Raw genomic sequence first — 17902 nt, 5'->3', positions numbered from 1 at the left:
AGTGACATTTTTTTCTAGCATCCATGTTAACTAAGGCTAGCCATCTCACCAGATACACATCTGATGATATAACTGTCTGAAATGAGCTGTCTAGTTTGCTGTTTTCCTGTAATATGCTGCAATAAATGTGGCTTCACAGAGCTCACAGATTACCTAGCACTACCTAGCAACAACTCAGTCACAGAAACTCTACATTTGTTTCCCACAATAACAACTTATTTGATCATTAGTTTTTAATCTACTGCTGTCAGTTCCTTCAGCCAGTTCCAGTGGCAGTTCAGCTGGCTGTATGACATGACCCTGTGTGACACCAACACAATAGCACCAGAACCAGACTGCAGCAGCACAGCGCTGGGAAGCCACTAAAGAGATGTTTTTGTGGGCGAAGGGAACCAAAGAGCCGTGGGTGTCCATCTGATGGCGGCAGGGAATCAATAGACGCCGTTCAATGAGTAACACAGCGCCAGCTCAGAACAGGGCCATGGGCGCCGCTAATTGCTCGTGCTTTGTTTGCAATTAGTCTGACATTGTGCCGCTAATGTGATCAGGTCACTTTGGATAAAAGCAGCTTTTTGGCAAACACCTCCCTCCGATGATGTGTTTGACGGCAATTTGAAAACTCAGCATCCATCCATCCATCCATCCATCCATCCATCACCTCACAGCGGCTCTGTGAAGTCTGGAGTGCAGAGTTTGATAAAAATCGACTTCCGCTGCTGTATTTGTGGAGAAATACCAAGCTGTGGTAACCCAGCGTGCAGCCTGAGAGTGTGACAAACACAGTCGGCTGCTTTCAGAGGGCGACTGAGTATTGATTTTGCCAGATACCAGATATCATATGGCTTTGGTTAGCAGGCAGGAAGTTTCTTAGTCAGACATATGAAGCCCTGAAGGAGAATAGACACCAACAGCAGCTTCTACTCCAACCTGATTTACTTTCTACCACTATGCAAAATGTGTTGCATTTTCCACAACTCCTCCACTACAACAATGGCAAAATCCAAGTATTTCATTAAAATATATATATTACACCACCATTCAAAAGTTTGGGGTCACTTAGAAATGTCCTTATTTTTTTTTAAAGAAAAGCATTTCTTTAACAAAGATAACATTAAATGAATGATAAATCCAGTGTAGACATTGTTAATGTGGTAAATGACTATTGTAGCTGGAAACAGCTGATTTTTAATGGAATATCTCCATAGGGGTACAGAGGAACATTTCCAGCAACCATCACTCCTGTGTTCTAATGCTACATTGTGTTAGCTAATGGTGTTGAAAGGCTAATTGATGATTAGAAAACCCTTGTGCAGTTATGTTAGCACATGGATAAAAGTGGGAGTTTTCATGGAAAACATGGAACTGCCTGGGTGACCCCAGACTTTTGAATGGTAGTGTAAGTATTTCATTAAATAATAAATATTATATCTAATGTCACAGTCTCAGGACTACCATCAATCACCTGCTAACCAAACATTAAACTATCAAAAACTTGTAGAAATGTCAGGGCTCACCAAAATTAGCAATCATTCAAGAACTTGAAGAGTCTTTCAAACTGTAAATCCAGACTTTAGCATGAAAGAAAAGTCTGGCAACGTAATGACATTAACTTCCTGAGCCCCAGAACTCAGCAGTAAGTTTGAAAAACTGGTCAAAATGACACCAGAAAATGTCAAAACAGAGAAAAATGTCAACTTTTACTAATGACATTGCAGTATAGAATGAAACATAGGTAGTTTCTACGTGTACGGGATAAAATAATGATTAAAAAAGAACAAGGAGGAGAAATCTCATTACACCTGTCACATATTGCTGCTGTGGAAACATCATAGCAACCGTTGTGTTGCTGCTCTTTTCAGTGGCAGCTGAGGTCGGAGCCTTTATATTCCTCAGGAACACCTTGAGCTTTTTTCTTCAACCCTGGCTCAAACGTTCACTTCAACAATGAACTGATTTTAATTTATTGATCCAAGGAGACTGTGAACTCACAAACACTTTTTTTGTGTGTTGTTGTTGCCATAGCTGAAAGAATTAAAAAAAAAATCACATAAATGTCTAGTGGAATAGAACCATGCAGTGCTGACTTTTTGACACTTTCCTCGCTGTTATTCAACACCATAACTGGGGAACAGAACGAGAGATTGTTTCCGTATTTCACATTTGGTTTAATCTGGTGAGTCTAATCCTGGATCTCAAAACTGTATAAATTTTCTGTGCAGCTGAGGTGAAGCGTCGGTTAAATCCGGCACTATATATTCATTTATACCCCCATTTATCTTTGATACACTACCGTTCAAAAGTTTGGGGTCACCCAGACAATTTCCTGTTTTCCATGAAAACTCCCACTTTTCTCCATGTGCTAACATAACTGCACAAGGGTTTTCTAATCATCAATGAGCCTTTCAACACCATTAGCTAACACAATGTAGCATTAGAACACAGGAGTGATGGTTGCTGGAAATGTTCCTCTGTACCTCTATGGAAATATTCCATTAAAAATCAGCTGTTTCCAGCTACAATAGTCATTTACCACATTAACAATGTCTACACTGGATTTATCATTCATTTAATGCTACCTTCATTAAGAAAAGCTGCTTTTCTTTCAAAAATAAGCACATTTCTAATTGACCCTAAACCTTTGAACAGCAGCGTATTAATCAGAATAATCATGATTGTCATTCTGGACATAATTGTGCAGCCCTAGTCAGGTGTATAGAAATATTTAGGCTATAGAAGTGATGATGAGCATGCACATTATTGTCACGTTGTAGTGTAGAAAAAATGTATGTATCGCTGAGAAAATAACATCTGTGCAACAGTTAGTCAGTTAGAGGAAGGGGCTTGGCCAATAGTCGAATGAACCTCAGGTATTTTTACTTTGCTCTTCTTTGTTGTGAGTCATTTGTCTCTGTGCAACCTTTTATAATTTTATTATCCATGTAGCACAGGTGGAAATTGACAAAATACAACTTGATGCAGCTTTTCTGCCTTTCACACATATTTGAAAATGATTGAAACAACGTCTAGTTCCAAAATACTTGAAGAAATGTCATCCTCCCTCTCGTTCTCCTGATCACATTTCAGCTGGCTACTTATCAACACCTGACTCATCGCTTTGTTCTCCCAGCCTGTATATTCGTCAGTGACTCAGGGATGCGGATTTCTGGTTATTACACGTCATTTCATTTAACGAGATGTGGGGCATAATTAGCGTGACTGCTCTTCTGAGAGTAATGGACCAGCATGCCTTTTTTCTGCTCTTTATTTTGCTACTGGTGAAAGTATAATTATTATTTTTTAGTAAACAACAGGTAAAAATCCCATGTTAAATATGAGCAGCTCTACAGTGATGAGTGGGTTTGTGCGAAACCCTCTTGACCAGTCACTTTCCGGCTTGAGAGTGTTGTCCCGGCTCATCCAGAAGAGACCACATAATGACTATTTTAGCTGCATGATGTCAGTAAACTGCTTTTTGAGTCATGAATCACCAGGAGAACACCAGCTGTGAAAAAGAAAACATCTCTCTTGATATCATCTGCCAGCCTAATGCAGGCAGACAGACAGTTTAAATGTTGTTGGGCAGTAAACGCATTCCCTGAATGAAAAAATGCTTTTCTTTCAAAAATAAGGACATAAGTCACCTCACACTTTTGAACAGTATTGTAGATATGTACTCAAACATCACTAGCTAGATATTTTTCTTTATATATATTCACAATTCTCAACAATTGTGACACTGGTGTAGTTTTATGTGATATTCTTCAGTTTATTTTCTATTTACCTAGCAGTATTTACATTACTACTGCGCCTCACAGCGCATGGTATTTGCAAAGAGCTGTACTTTTGCATGTTTACATTTTTTGTGTATAATCTTGTATTAGCACTTGGGGTTGTGAGAAACAAGATTAATCTGCCAAAAACTCTGCATGTCGAAATGCAAATAAACAAACTTGAAAGTTAATTAAGTTTTAGAATGCGTAGCTTCCTAGCAAAATCCATAGTTTAAGTGAAGTTAGTACGTTTCTCACTGGAATCATACACAGTAGTGACAATTTCTACTTTTCTTTAAAAAAAAAAAAAAAGCAAGCTTTCTTTTACACAAGTGTCAGTTAGTCAAGTCTTCTCTGCATATTTCAGTGTAGACTGACATGGTTGTAAACTACAACTTGACTGGTTTGTGGAGGGATCCATCCAGAAGTAATCCTTTCTGAGCAGCACTGTGATCAGCTCTCTGTGATGTGGTCTGCCTGCTGATAGAGTGCACATTATTCCCTTTGCAATCCTTCACTAAATCTGGCCCACAATGTCCATACTGACGCACATTAACAAAGGCTCCTCTCTGCTATGTGTACATTTCTTTCCAGTGGCAGTGAAAAGCCGCAGATACAGTTACCTCTAATGAGGAAAGGACTTCACACCCCATTGGTCATTCTGTCTACCTGGAATCCAGTCCGCTGTGGGCAGAAACACCACACAAAACAACCTCAGTGGGAAATTCAGGGCCATCAAGGAAGCAAACGTGTCCACAGAGGAAACATCCACGTCAGTCTGTTTTCTGAACAGCAGGACAAATTATGTGCTGCTGTTCTGCTTCTAGCCAATAATTGAAAGTAGCATGACACAGGCTTCTTTTGCCTGAAAACACATGAAGTGTGTTAGGGAAGAAAGGCTGGATGTAGTTTACTAAGGAACAAAAGCAACAAGATGCCGTTAATAAAAAGAGCTACTCCTTATGTGCAAGTGTTATTTGCACAAAGTCAGTCAGCGACCTCCATCCTGTGCACAAAGCCTGGATGTGACTTCTTTAGGAGTGTAATGAAACGTGGCAGAGACACTCTGGCCGACATAATAGGGTTTCTTCCCTTTCCTTGTAGTGGTTTATTAGAAAACAGGCCTAATTGAGACAGATGTTTTTCCACAGTTCAAAGGCGGCTTTCAAAGGCAAAGCTATTTCCCTTATTGTCTGTTTCCCACAGCAGCAGCTCAGAGAGTTTGACATGAGGACACAGATATTCGCCTGCACTCAAGAGGGCCACTCAGATTTCCCTTTGGAAACTACTCAGTCACATGACAGCTCCAGCAGAGAGGCTGATTGACAGCACAAACCACTGGGCTGCAGTGGCATCAATTTTTTTAGGCCTCAACAATTCACTGTATTATATACTGTAGGATTTAAAACATACACTCACCAGCCACTTTATTAGGTACTGTTCAGTTGATTGTTAACACAAATAGGTAATCAGCCAATCATACAGCTGCAACTCAATACATTCAGGCATGTAGACGAGGCCAAGACAACTTGCTGAAGTTCAAAGCGAGCATCAGAATGGGGAAGAAAGGGGATTTAAGTGACTTTGAACATGTTGGTGCCAAATAGGCTGGTCTGAGCATTTCAGAAACTGCTGATCTACTGATCAGATCAGATCTGATCTAATGGTCAGAAAAAGAAAAAAATATCCAGTGAGCGGCAGTTGTGTGGATGAAATGTCTTGATGTGAGAGATCAGAGGAGAATGAGCAGACTGGTTGGAGATGATAGAAAGGCAACAGGAACTCAAGTAACCACTGGTTGTAAACAAGGAATGCAGAATAACGTCTCTGATCCACAGCACGTCCAACCTTGAAGAAGAAGATGTTCTACAGCAGCAGAAGACCACACCGAGCACCATTCCCATCAGCTAAGAACAGGAAACTGAGGCTACAATTCTCACAAGCTCACCAAAACTGGACAATAGAAGACTGGAAAAGCATTGCCTGGTCTGATGAGTCTCCATTTCAGCTGCGACATTCAGATGGTCAGAATTTGGTGTAAACAAGAAGAAAGCATGGATCCATCCTGCCTTGGATGAACGGTTCAGGCTGCTGGTGGTGGTCTAATGGTGTGACGGATATTTTCTTGGCACACTTTGAGCCTCTTCATACCAATTAGCATCGTTTAAACACCACAGCCTACCTGGGTAATGTTGCTAACCATGTCCATCCCTTTATGACCACAGAGTACCATCTTCTGATGCTACTTCCAGCAGGATAATGCTCCATGTCACAAGAACAAATCATCTAGAAACAGGGTTGTTGAACATGACAATGAGTTCTCTATACTCCAACGGCCTCCATCTCTCCACCAGATCTCCATTCAATAGAACCTTTGGGATGTGGTGGAACGGGAGATTGGCATCATGGATGTACAGCCGACAAATCTGCAGCAACTGCATGATGCTATCATGTCAACATGGACCAAACTCTGTGAGGAATGTTTCCAACACCTTGTTGAAAGTATATGACATGAAGAATTAAGGCAAAAGGGGTCCAACCTTATACTAGCAAGGTGTACCTAATAAAGTGGTCAATGAGTGTTTGGTTGTAAAACATGGACTATGTACCAAGTAAAACAACAACAGAAGTTTCATCAACGATATCACATACAACTTTGACTATAAAATGGTTTGATCGTGTCACCAATGCCGAGGTTCTTGACTGGTGCTCTGTGAAAAGCATCAAAGCTATGTGACATCAGAACAGATGTCAATGGTATGGCCACATGGTTAGAATGGATGTGCTTCTTCTACCTAAACAGCTTCTCTTTAGCCAGCTATCATCAGTAACCAGAAGCACTGGTGTTCCTAAGAAGAGATGTAAAGATGCCCTCAAAAAGATCTTCAAAGATTGTGAGATTCTGCTCCACTAGTCTAGTGTGAAGTAGAACAGCTCATGATGGTGTGAAGTCCTTTGAAAGAAACTGGAGGAAGGATGAGGACGAGAGACATGCCAGATGAAAGGCAGCCGAGGCCCTCAAACGGCGACCGTTTCCTGGGTAGATGTCTAAACAAAACTTATCTGGTCCGCCACGCTCATGAGGAACAGCAGTGATGAATGAATGAAAGAATGTATTAGTTCAGGGACCACACACAGATCCAATTTGATCCAACTGACCAGTAAAACACAGCATAGCAACCTATAAATAACTAATTTTCCCTTTGTTTTAGTGCAAATCACATCTGTGTAGTAATCCTGACCACCTGAACTGACACTATTAAGGAAGAAGGTCCAGTAGTCCCCCTGCCTCGTAAATGTATAAAATTTATACATACAAAAACATAAAAGTTGCTGCAGTGCATGAACAATATGGTTCCATTAAACCTGACTGACATCAAATCGCACATATCACACGTTCAACGTCTTTAAATATTTCCACAGTAAGGATTCATTTTCACAGAACTCTATTCTTCAGGGTGCACTAGTGTCTGAAGCAGCATTTTGTCTTAAGTCGGTTTACTCACGGTTTCATTTGCTCCTGAAACTTGGCATCTTTTTACACGCTGCCAAGTCATCCCACGGGCCGGACTGGACCCTCTGATGGGCCTCTTTTGGCCCTATGAGCCGTATGTTTGACACCCCTGTATTAGGTTGACCAGTCAGCGTGTTTATGGATTCTTTTATTTTTGAAAGAATCCATAAAATTCTATCAATTATAATTGCAAGAAACAATAAAAACGGGACAAATTGTTGGATTTTCAATATTTGGATCATCTTTGAGCTAATCAGGTGAGATTTTTGATTTCGGCAAAAAAAAAAAAAAACTCATTCCAAGTTAAATCTACATGTCATATTTAAACATTTGCCAAATATAAATCCATTACCGTGATCAGATTTTGCAAAAAACTCAAAATTCTGCATTCCTTGGCATGGACTGAAAGCCATTACTTGACTCGGCAGCAAGCAAAGTCCAAAATTCAGGGACGTTTCTGTTTCACTGTGAACTGTTGCAGATGAATTAAAATTAGAAGTAGTTCAATATCCACAGCATACAGTCACCTTTGTTTTCCAGTATCAGACACACCTGTGGGCATATGACATCAGTTTTTGTGAAACAAATAATCAAAGAACAAAAATGTATTTCTGTCTGAAAGATTTACGCCATTATAGCATTTCTATCCAGCACAAGATATTTTTAGTTTTCTCTACTTCTAGCCATGGTTGTGCTGTTTCCATAGAGGTGCAGGAAAAATGAGCCCACAGTGAATAAAAATGTGAGAGGAGCAAAAAACTGCCATAAACTGCTTGGAGTTCAGAGGGTTAAATGGTGTTAGAAGCACAAAGCCAGGACATGCATGTTTTCCACTGCATCTTTGTATAAAGAAAACTGATATAATAGATTATTCCATATTCCCTTTTAGGATTATATTTGCTCTTTCCTGAAGCACCAATATTTTCAGTGGTACCTTGCCTCCTTAATGTTGCAGCGTTTAGACTAAAAGGCACATTTTACATTTGTGTTTACTGGTAGTTTAACTCTCACAAAAAGGATAAGACTGTTTGGTTTGATAGCTGTGTAATTCTGTTGAATGGATGTCAACATTTCCGTGCAGCAGATTACTTGTTGATGGTAAACCATTAGGACGGTGACTCACTGTCTCACTGGGATGTTGTTTTTTGTCTTTGAGGACGGTTGTGGCTATAAAGGGCAGACTAACTATCCCTTATAAGAAGCAAGCCGGTGTTTCTTCCTGAAGGCAGTTTGAATGCCTCAATCATCTGGAACTGCTCAAATAGGTATTAGCATTTAGATGAAAAGTGCATTAAAGCGGTTTCCTACGGCCTCTTGGTGGGTTGTCCAAAGCTGATTAGCTACTGATTCAGACATGTCAGACAATGTTCACATCAGGGCTGCAGCCTTTTACAATCAGCACTATTATGAACTAATGGTCAGGCAGTTAATTTTCCAGGTTGTTAAATCAACATAATGTGTTGTATAACAAAATCATGTACTTCATACATTGAGACTAAATACAGAAAATGAGACTGCCAGCCTGCTCAGGTTCTCCTGCTCTGTTTTCATAGAATAAATACAATTTTTTCTGACTTTCTTTGCAGCTTTGGTGGTGAGATTTCTGACCAGACGCTTCATCTGGGAGTATGACCCAACACTTGGTAAGACCAGCAGAACAAATATTTCTCCTACTACTGCCACTGATAGTACAACAGTTTTTGTCTGACTGCTAAGTATGCCACTACTTGTATATATATTAGATCTTTACATGGTTGCTCCGTTTTTTTTTATTTACCCCCATCACATTTTTACTCTCTATCCATTTTTCCGTGACATATGTATTGAAAAAGCACAACTATGGCTAGAAGTAGACAGAACAGAAAAATTATGGCTTCTCTGCCATATAACCAATTATAATGACATATATGATTAAAAAAAGAAAAAATGAAAGCTGAATTTCTTAGATTATTTATTTTACAAAATCTGAAAACCAGAGAATCAACATGTACAACATTTTCCAAGTGCCTTCTGGTGTTACCAATACTGGGGAAAAAACAATGTGACTCTATATATTTAAGATATTTACAGTTTAATTTTGTGTTCTTAGTTGTTTCCTGTCTGCTCTGAGTAAACACTGCCTGCAGTTCAGTCGAAAACTCCCATAATTTCAGTCATGTGACTGTTGGTCGCCGATGAGTCATTTGTGACTTCATATTTGCACCAAAAAGCACGGATTTTTTTGTTTTTTACAGAAGTTGATTAATGCAAATAGTTTATTTTTGACAAGCTGTTAAATGAGACATGCAGAATGAAGTGATTTCGATTAAACATTTGGTTTCCAGATGAAACTGATCATCACACATAAGTTCAAAAACCTTGAAAAGTTGAAAATATGATGATTCTTTCTATTTGTACAGCTTCTGGTTCTGATAAATGGTGTAACCTGCCATTTTTAAATAAATTTAACATGTCTGTCAAAGCTGCCAGAAGGTTTCAGGGTTCCGAAGGTTAACGATTCATTAATTACCCTCTCTGGATTAGACAAGATTTGCTTTATTCGAAAGCAAAACTGGAAGTGACACAACCGCCATTTAATGCAAAAAAGGCCTTTCTTTTCCCTCACCAGAGCATAATATAGATGTGGCCTTTTTAACACGGTGACGCAGTTGAACCAGTTCTTTACACTGTAATTACAGGGCACAAAGGCACCACGCTTCCTTGGTCAGGAGCCTTTCATTTCCTGGCTGCACATGGCAGGTCAGAGTCTCTGGATTGGTCTTATAGAGATCTTCTAAATGGCACATCTGCTTCTGGTGACGTGAGGTGCAGCAGAGTGCAAACACTATTTATCATGTCTAAGTCTTCACATAACAACATGACGATTGCAATCTTATGTCCTCTGCATCACCTCTCAATACATGGAGATTACCGAGATATTGCAGCTTTTTATTAAAACTTAGCATGAATTATAAAACTCAGGTGCCTTTTAACATTAGAAGTGGCAGCGTAATACTGGGTTTGCTGTATAAACTCCAAGTGGTGCAAGTGGTTTAGAAATCAACAAAGAGCGACAGCTGCTTCCTTGGTTACCACAAGAGTCGCTGTCACAAAAAGCACAGATCGATGTCCATAATGGGGAAAAACAGCATCATTAGAGGGTTTCTGTGACTAATCAGACTGAAATTACCAAAGAAGTGGTTGACCCATAATTTAAACACAATTATTGGCATCTCACACAGGTATATGGGGAGACTGCTGGTGTAACAAACACAATATTACCGCTGCATCTATCTCAATCTGCCTCTCAGTGGTGACGGCTCACCATTCGTCCTCCTTTATTATCTACTATTTATTTGCATCAGGTGTAGAAACAGGCTCAGATGTTGTTTCAGGCAATGAAATCCCACTGATGTTGGCAGGCCTGCTGGGAGATGGATTCCTGTCAGCTCAGGGCTCAGAAATCACATATCATGTAGAATTTCATTGTAACAAAGGAGCATGGCAGCTGATTAAGATGGTCAGCACAGACTCGTTGCCCGAGCACAGGTGTGTAAATGTGCCAGTTTGAAAAATGAAAAACAAAAATCCTATGGAACGGAGCCACTGTTTCTAAATTATCTCGAACCTACGTTAGCATTTCTGAGCTGGAAATTCTTGCTATTTGTTGGGATTCATCAGTATACATGAATATATTTACAGTAAGCTGGTACAGAGCATATCCACATCAGCTGTTATTAAGACCTGTGGGGACAACTACTGCCCCTCAGATAATTTCACCAATTAGTCAATTCGTCTAAATTACCGTTTAATTCAAGATTATTTCATTCCGACAAACTGCAAATAATTGTATTATGCAGCACAGTTGACAAGTTCAAAACTTAAACTCTGAATTCTGACATGACAAAAAAATAATCAATATAAAAATAAAAATACTGCTTATTATTTCACCGAAACTCACCATCAAACCTTCAACGAAGTCAAAAAGTTCAGTCTGTATAATAAACAAAGATCCACAAAACAACTGTCTACAGAGAGGACAATGACCTCATACTCAACACAGATAAAGCAAAAGAACTCATCATAGATTTCAGGAGACGAGCCAAACCTCTGCAACCACTCACCATCAAAGACACCACGGTGGAACGAACTGACAGCTACAAGTTCCTGAGCCTGAACATCTCAGAGAGCCTCAGCTGGGCCAAAGAGGGGAGGTGCTATAACACGGCATAACATCAAAATATCGCAACATCACACACATAACGGACAAATCTGCAATACCCTCACAATGTGCAATAAATATTTTTGCAAACAAGTATTTTATTGACTGTTCTGTTTATTGTTTATCTATTTATGCTAATATTTGCACTGATAATGTGCTTTAGTGTGATTTATCGCAGGGTTCTTGTTTCTTTTTAATTGTTGCTAAATTATTCTTATTTTGACTTGGAGTCACGTACAACAATTCCAAAGTACCTGTACTGTGATGTACCTGTGCAAATGGCTATAAACTCTATTCTATTCTATTCTATTCTATTCTATTCTATTCTATTCTATTCTATTCTATTCTATTCTATTCTATTCTCTATTTTCTATTTAGGTGCTGTAGTTTGTCATTGAAATTCTGCAGTTTAAAAACAACCATTTTTCTCTTGGACAGTTTGAAATACTTAAATTTTTTGAAACTTTGGAGATGTTCAGTCTGAACTGAGTCAGATTTTGCTCAAACATCTGACGTCATGCTGTAACAATTACACAGCGATACTGAAAAAAAAAACACGCACCAGTATTTCTATCAAGTTGAGTAAGAGAATACATTTACATTTTCTCTCACTTATAAATGGCAGGTACTCCAAATCTAACCTCACATTTTGCTCCAAGGAGGGAAAATGTGTTAAAAACATAATGGTTACCACCTTATATAATCTTTACTTATCACACACCTATCAGTGAAGTGTGATATTCAGCATACCTGCATCATAATTAATGCAACAAAAAAACAAAACATTGTGGGAAGGTGATTGTTGCACTTACATAAAGTCCATCTGCTGACGTATGTTCTTGGCAGATACTGCGAGTGTGTCATCCTGTAAAAACAAGATGACCAGTTGGATGTCTTTCCTGTGGCACTACAGAGAACAGGCACTGTTCAGGATACAGATGGCCACAATATTGCAGCAGTTCTGTCTCTGCAAACCATCCAGCCTCAGAATCTAATCTCTCTCCACTCACACAAATGAACTTGGTGCTGCTTGTATCACATAATGCAGAGGGAATCTTTGTGTGAACATTTTGGTGATGAAAAGTAATGTAAAGCACGTGCGAGCAAAAATATTTATCTCTGATTTATAATAACAGTGTATGGAAACATGCGTTGAAGAGCCATGTAGAAAAAATGATTTTTTCCAAATGTAACACACAAAAACAGTGAAAATATGACAGCAAGCTGGCCAGAAAGGTAAGTTAAAAACTGTGAAAAATGTGAAAATAATTGCAAATATCTGTAACTTTAATTAATGTAATTTACCAGATATTAATTAATTCAGGAAAATAGAGAAAATCTCTAAAATAACATGCAATACTTTTTCTTTCAACAACTGCACTTATCTGTAAAATAATATTTTTTGCTCATTTATATAGAATAAAATTCGTGTAATTTTATGGTCAAATGTTGTAAAGAATTAATTACCATTTACATAAATATAGATTTTTTTCCTGTGGACATTATTTGCAGTTCTGTCCAGATTTTTTATGTTTAAAATGTAAATGAATACAAAAAACAAACAAACAAAACAAACAGGGAAAATCTTGAAAGTAACCATTAAGAAAATTATTTATCACTTTCCATTTCTTAACATACATATATTGTCCATCAGATATCGGCAAATATCTGTAAAATAACAATGTTTTTGGCTCATTTACAGTTTTTCTCAATTGATAAGACACTAAATTCCATTCACTGCACACAGCCACCAACTGACTGCACACATTTCTCAAAAACAGGACTCTGCTGTCCACATTTTGGACACTATTCATGGTTTGCACACAGTTTCCAAAACTCTTGCACTCTTTTTGCAAAAGACTGAACATGTTTTTGCTCATTTGAACACATTTTTTCACTCATAGCACACATTTTTCAAACAGTGAACACTAGGAAGCAGAACTGGGACACTGTTCCAACACTGCTGTCACAATTAAGACACAACAGGTCAAAACTGAAAACACTTTTACCAATGAACTGCACACAATAAAACCTGCTGGGAAGCAGAATTAGCTGTTCAGAATGTAATCTGTTGTTAAGGTCAGCAGATGGTAAATATGGTGCATAAAGTAAATGGTTTCAGGTTTATTGTGGTTTACTTTACATGTATGTAAATGTTGTTTGTCTCTTCAGTGACATGTTTATACTGGAACAATACAAGCAGTCAGAAATGTTCTGAGAACACTGTAAAAAATCTAATGCAACATTCTGGTTCACAAGTGCTGGTAAAATTACAGAAAGTGTACATGAATGACTTTTTCTCTGTTTTGTGTGGGTTTGTTCCATAGAGTTTTTCAGTTGGATTCTGATGATACACATGAATACATCTGGGACAATGTAGTATTTCATAGAGGACTATTGATTCAGGAATGTTTCAATATGAATCCTCAAGTTATTGTGGTTTTTCTGCCACCATATTGTCCCTTTCTGAATCCTATAGAAGCATTCTTCTCTACATGGAGGTAGAAGGTATATGAGCAGCAGCCATACATTCAGGAAAATCTCTATCAATCAGTGGTCTTGGCATGTGGTGATGTTTCTGTTGATGCATGTCAGGGCTGGATCAGACACACTAGATCTTTCTTTCCAGAGAAAACATAGCTAGTGATGTTGATGAGGTCCTGAGGTCTGACCAGGCTGAAAGAATTGATGCAGACGTGGTGTAAATATCTGCAGACTGTACTGTGTACAATACAGTGCTGTATTTGTTGTCTAACATTATTTTTATTTTATAATGTACAGTCAGGCACTGCAATGGCCTCTGAGTCATTTATAGGATGCATTTGTGTTTAAGTTGTCATTTTTGAGGACTGTATCATTTTTTATACTTCATGTGAAAACACAGTGAGAGAGGAGTGTTTTGTATTTAGCAGTGCAGTGTCCTAGTTTTGCTTCATGTGTCTTAATTTTGAAAACAAAGTTCAGATTTTGACAACAAAGTGCGCTTTTGAGACAAGTGTGCAGTGCTTTGTGAATTGTGTTCAAATAAAAAAGTAGTGTGCAGTGTGCTGGGAAATGTGTGCTATTTTTTCAGGAACAATGTCTTATCAATTGAGAAAAACTGTAATTAAATGCAGTAAAACTTGTGGAATTTTATTTAATGTTAGCATTTATCAAAAAAAAAAAAATTTGATATAGACATTGTTTCCAGTTCTGGCCTGATTTTTTATGTTTAAAATGTAAATTAATATTTTATGTAATTTTACAAGATATTATCAGTAATTGAAACAAAACAAAACAAGACAAAAAAACAGGGAAAACCCCTTAAACTAAGGCTGAAGAAAGTTATTTTGCATTCTTCATTTCATAATATACATATTTCTTCTGTAAGATATTGGCAAATATCTGTGAAATAATAATGATTTTTTGCTCATTTATTTAAATACAGTAAAAACTGCACATTTTTATTTAAAATTATCATTTATTAAAAATATATATTTGATATAGACATTATTTACAGTTCTGGAACGATTTTTTATGTTAAAAATGTAACAATTTTAAAAATTTCAACAAAACAGGGAAATCCTGTGAAATAACAGTAAATCTTTCCGACGGTTACTGTTAAAAACTGTTTAAAACGTCTACATTTACAGTTTTACAGTGTGGCCTGACACTTTCTTTTCCTGTCTTATCCAGAACATTCAGCTGAACTGCAGGCTGCAGACAGAACTGATACAAGTATGGAAACTAATTAGAGAGATTGAGAGCAAAATAAAACATACTTGATCAATAAAATAAATGCAGCGTGGCTCAAAAACAGTGAACAGAGCAGCAAGTTGTTGGACACATTCAGCATGGTGAAACATCTTTGTAGAGTTGATGTGCGAAGTAGAAAAAAACTCCTAGATTGTAGATTTTGTAAAAATGTAAATAGTTAAATATATAAATATCTATGGTATGTACAGTCTCTACTTCTTCCAGTATTGGCAAATGTTTTTGTCTAATTATGTAATATGATTCGTCTAAGAAATTCAACTTTTGTATTCATGGTTCATGTCATTCTGCACAGAAGACATTTCTGAATTCTTTTTGAATGGGTTTTAGATTCTGAGACCTTTAGAGAGCTGGTGGGGTTCTCTAATTCTGAGAGCTTCAGAGAGCCGGTGGGGCTGGTTAAATCATGCCAGTCCTCTCTTATCAAAGCATTTAGCAACAGATACACTGATGGAGGACAGACAGGCTGCAGCTGCAGCTGAAGGACTGATGCCTCCTGAAATAAACTGTCCCAGAAGATGCAGTATTAGACTCTGGTCCTCCTCAGAGATGCTGCTCCTGCCTCCAGTCAAACATCTGTTAATGCTGCTGCCTCCGGTCCTCTGTGGCATTTCATTTACGTCAGTTTTTCCCCAGGAGAAGCGAACACACCTGAGACACAGCAGGGTGGTGGAGCAGGATCTGCCGTCTTTAACTCTGTCGTCACTGAGAATGTGAACATCTGTCTGACAGCTTTCCTGAATCATTGCTGGCTTCACCTTTTCAACTTATCGCTACAGGAGTCACAGTAGGTTCACTTCAGTCTAGCGAGTTAGTATTTATGACCAGGGCTGAAAATGTTATAAATACATGCTTAATTTCACTTGATACTGATGAATATTTATAATTTCATATGAATTTTTAAATAAGGATGAGGAGAAAGAAGTTTATATTTAATATAAACACCTTATCCCAAACGTTTTTTTCTCCTGTCACATTTTTACCTATTTTTCACTGTATTTTCAAACCCTGCACCTCTATGGAAACAGCACAACCATGACTAGAAGGTCAAAGTACTCAAAAACGTCTTCTCATGGCCTCCCAGTTGCACCAAGGGCAGCAGAATACTTTTACCGTAATTATTTTTACAGACCGTTGTAAACTATTTATTTTTGTGACATTTTAAAATGTTTTAAGGAAATATCACAATTTTAAAGTTATATTTAGTTGTTTTCCTACAGAATATTGTGCTGCAGATCAGTACATCACTGACCATCAGAAATATTAAAGTCCTGTGATTTTTTCCTTTTCTACACTTTCTCTCTGCATAAACACAGCCTGCAGTTCAGCCGAAAAGTCTCCAAATTCCGACTGTTGGTCAGAGTTGAGCCACTAATGGCATCTCAGTAGCACCAAGGAGCAAATCACTTAGCTTTTTACTGAATCTTGTCACAACATTATTAAATAAGACATGTAAAATAAAGTGATTTTGATAAAATATTCCACTGTTCGGCTTGGATTTGGTTGTTTTTCCAGTTGAAACCAAAGTCTGGACCGCCAGAGAGTGGAAAATCCAATCCTGTTTTTATACTTACTTACTCTAATAAATGGTGTAATTTTGGCAATTTTGAAAAAATAACAAGCCTTTCATCCTACTGGTGGGTTCAGAGGGTTGAATTAAAGCTTTGAAGGTTCAGTTCCCTTCATGGTTATAACATGTATAGAACTATAGGTTTATAGTGAACCGTCTACTCCAACACTGATAAAGGCCTCTACCATCTTGAATTTTGTCCGTCAGCCTTACGAATGCATATAAAAACTTTCTAAACTCTGTCAGTATTGCAGGTATCAGCACTTGTAGATATTTACTGCCCTCTACTTTCCATACATGTTTAACTACAGAGGCTACTAAGGAGTGTTGAGGATAGATGGTTAAATCTTTCATGTACCAGAGTACAGATTAAGTGCTTAAATACTATTCCTGGCTTCCTGCAGACTTTGCTGCTGTAGTTGGGTTGATAGGCCTACATTTAGTGCCTGTTAGTGCTCTGTATTTTGATGGAAAGAACTGTATGCCTCCAGCTTATTTTCTTTTTCTGCTACTGTTGTGATATAACCTACAAACAAGTAGATTTTCTTGTTACTTTAAATACATTTACTATAAAAATTACATACGGGCAGCATGAACATCATTGTCACAGTACTATGACTTTAAGCGTTTTAAGCTTTATCAAGCCTACAGTTCAACAATGATTAATTTATGAGAATAAAAGATGTTGCTTTACTATCACTTGATACTTGTGTACAACACTAAATACTGAAAAATCTGCAGAAGCCAAAATACCGCATACATATCGAGGCCTGAGTAAAACAAATCAACATAGCTTTTTCTTTTCGTTATATATCTCATAATAGAAGTAGCGATGGTTGAAACACCACCATGCTTTATTTGCACACAGTTTCCACTCCATTTTATAGTATTTGGGAGCATCAACAAGTAATATTCTGTCTAAAACACTATGACAAAAGATAAAATGCACAGTCATGCTGCTGTGTGAGCGACGCCTGGTGCACTCTCAGGGTTTAATCAACCGTATCGGGCATTATCTTGTTCTTTAATTTAAAAGGTAAAAGTCTGCGTACATTCAAACATTTGCTGAGAGGTTAATTATGACAGCTGAGTTG

At 37.9% G+C, this 17902-nt stretch overlaps 1 protein-coding gene across 1 annotated transcript in view; it reads left to right on the top strand.

Moving 5' to 3' along the window:
• The window catches only part of rerg (RAS-like, estrogen-regulated, growth inhibitor), a 65804-nt gene that overhangs the window by 39968 nt on the left and 7934 nt on the right, over positions 1–17902 (top strand). The window contains exon 3 of the mRNA XM_023292030.3: positions 8871–8927. Within this exon, the coding sequence (XP_023147798.1) occupies positions 8871–8927 (57 nt within the window). The remainder of the gene's footprint in view (positions 1–8870; positions 8928–17902) is intronic.

This window comes from Amphiprion ocellaris, chromosome 21, assembly GCF_022539595.1.
Source record: "Amphiprion ocellaris isolate individual 3 ecotype Okinawa chromosome 21, ASM2253959v1, whole genome shotgun sequence".
NCBI classification, from domain to species: Eukaryota; Metazoa; Chordata; class Actinopteri; family Pomacentridae; genus Amphiprion; species Amphiprion ocellaris.
Note: the sequence above shows the minus strand (reverse complement) of the source record. Positions and strands in the feature narration are given on the sequence as shown.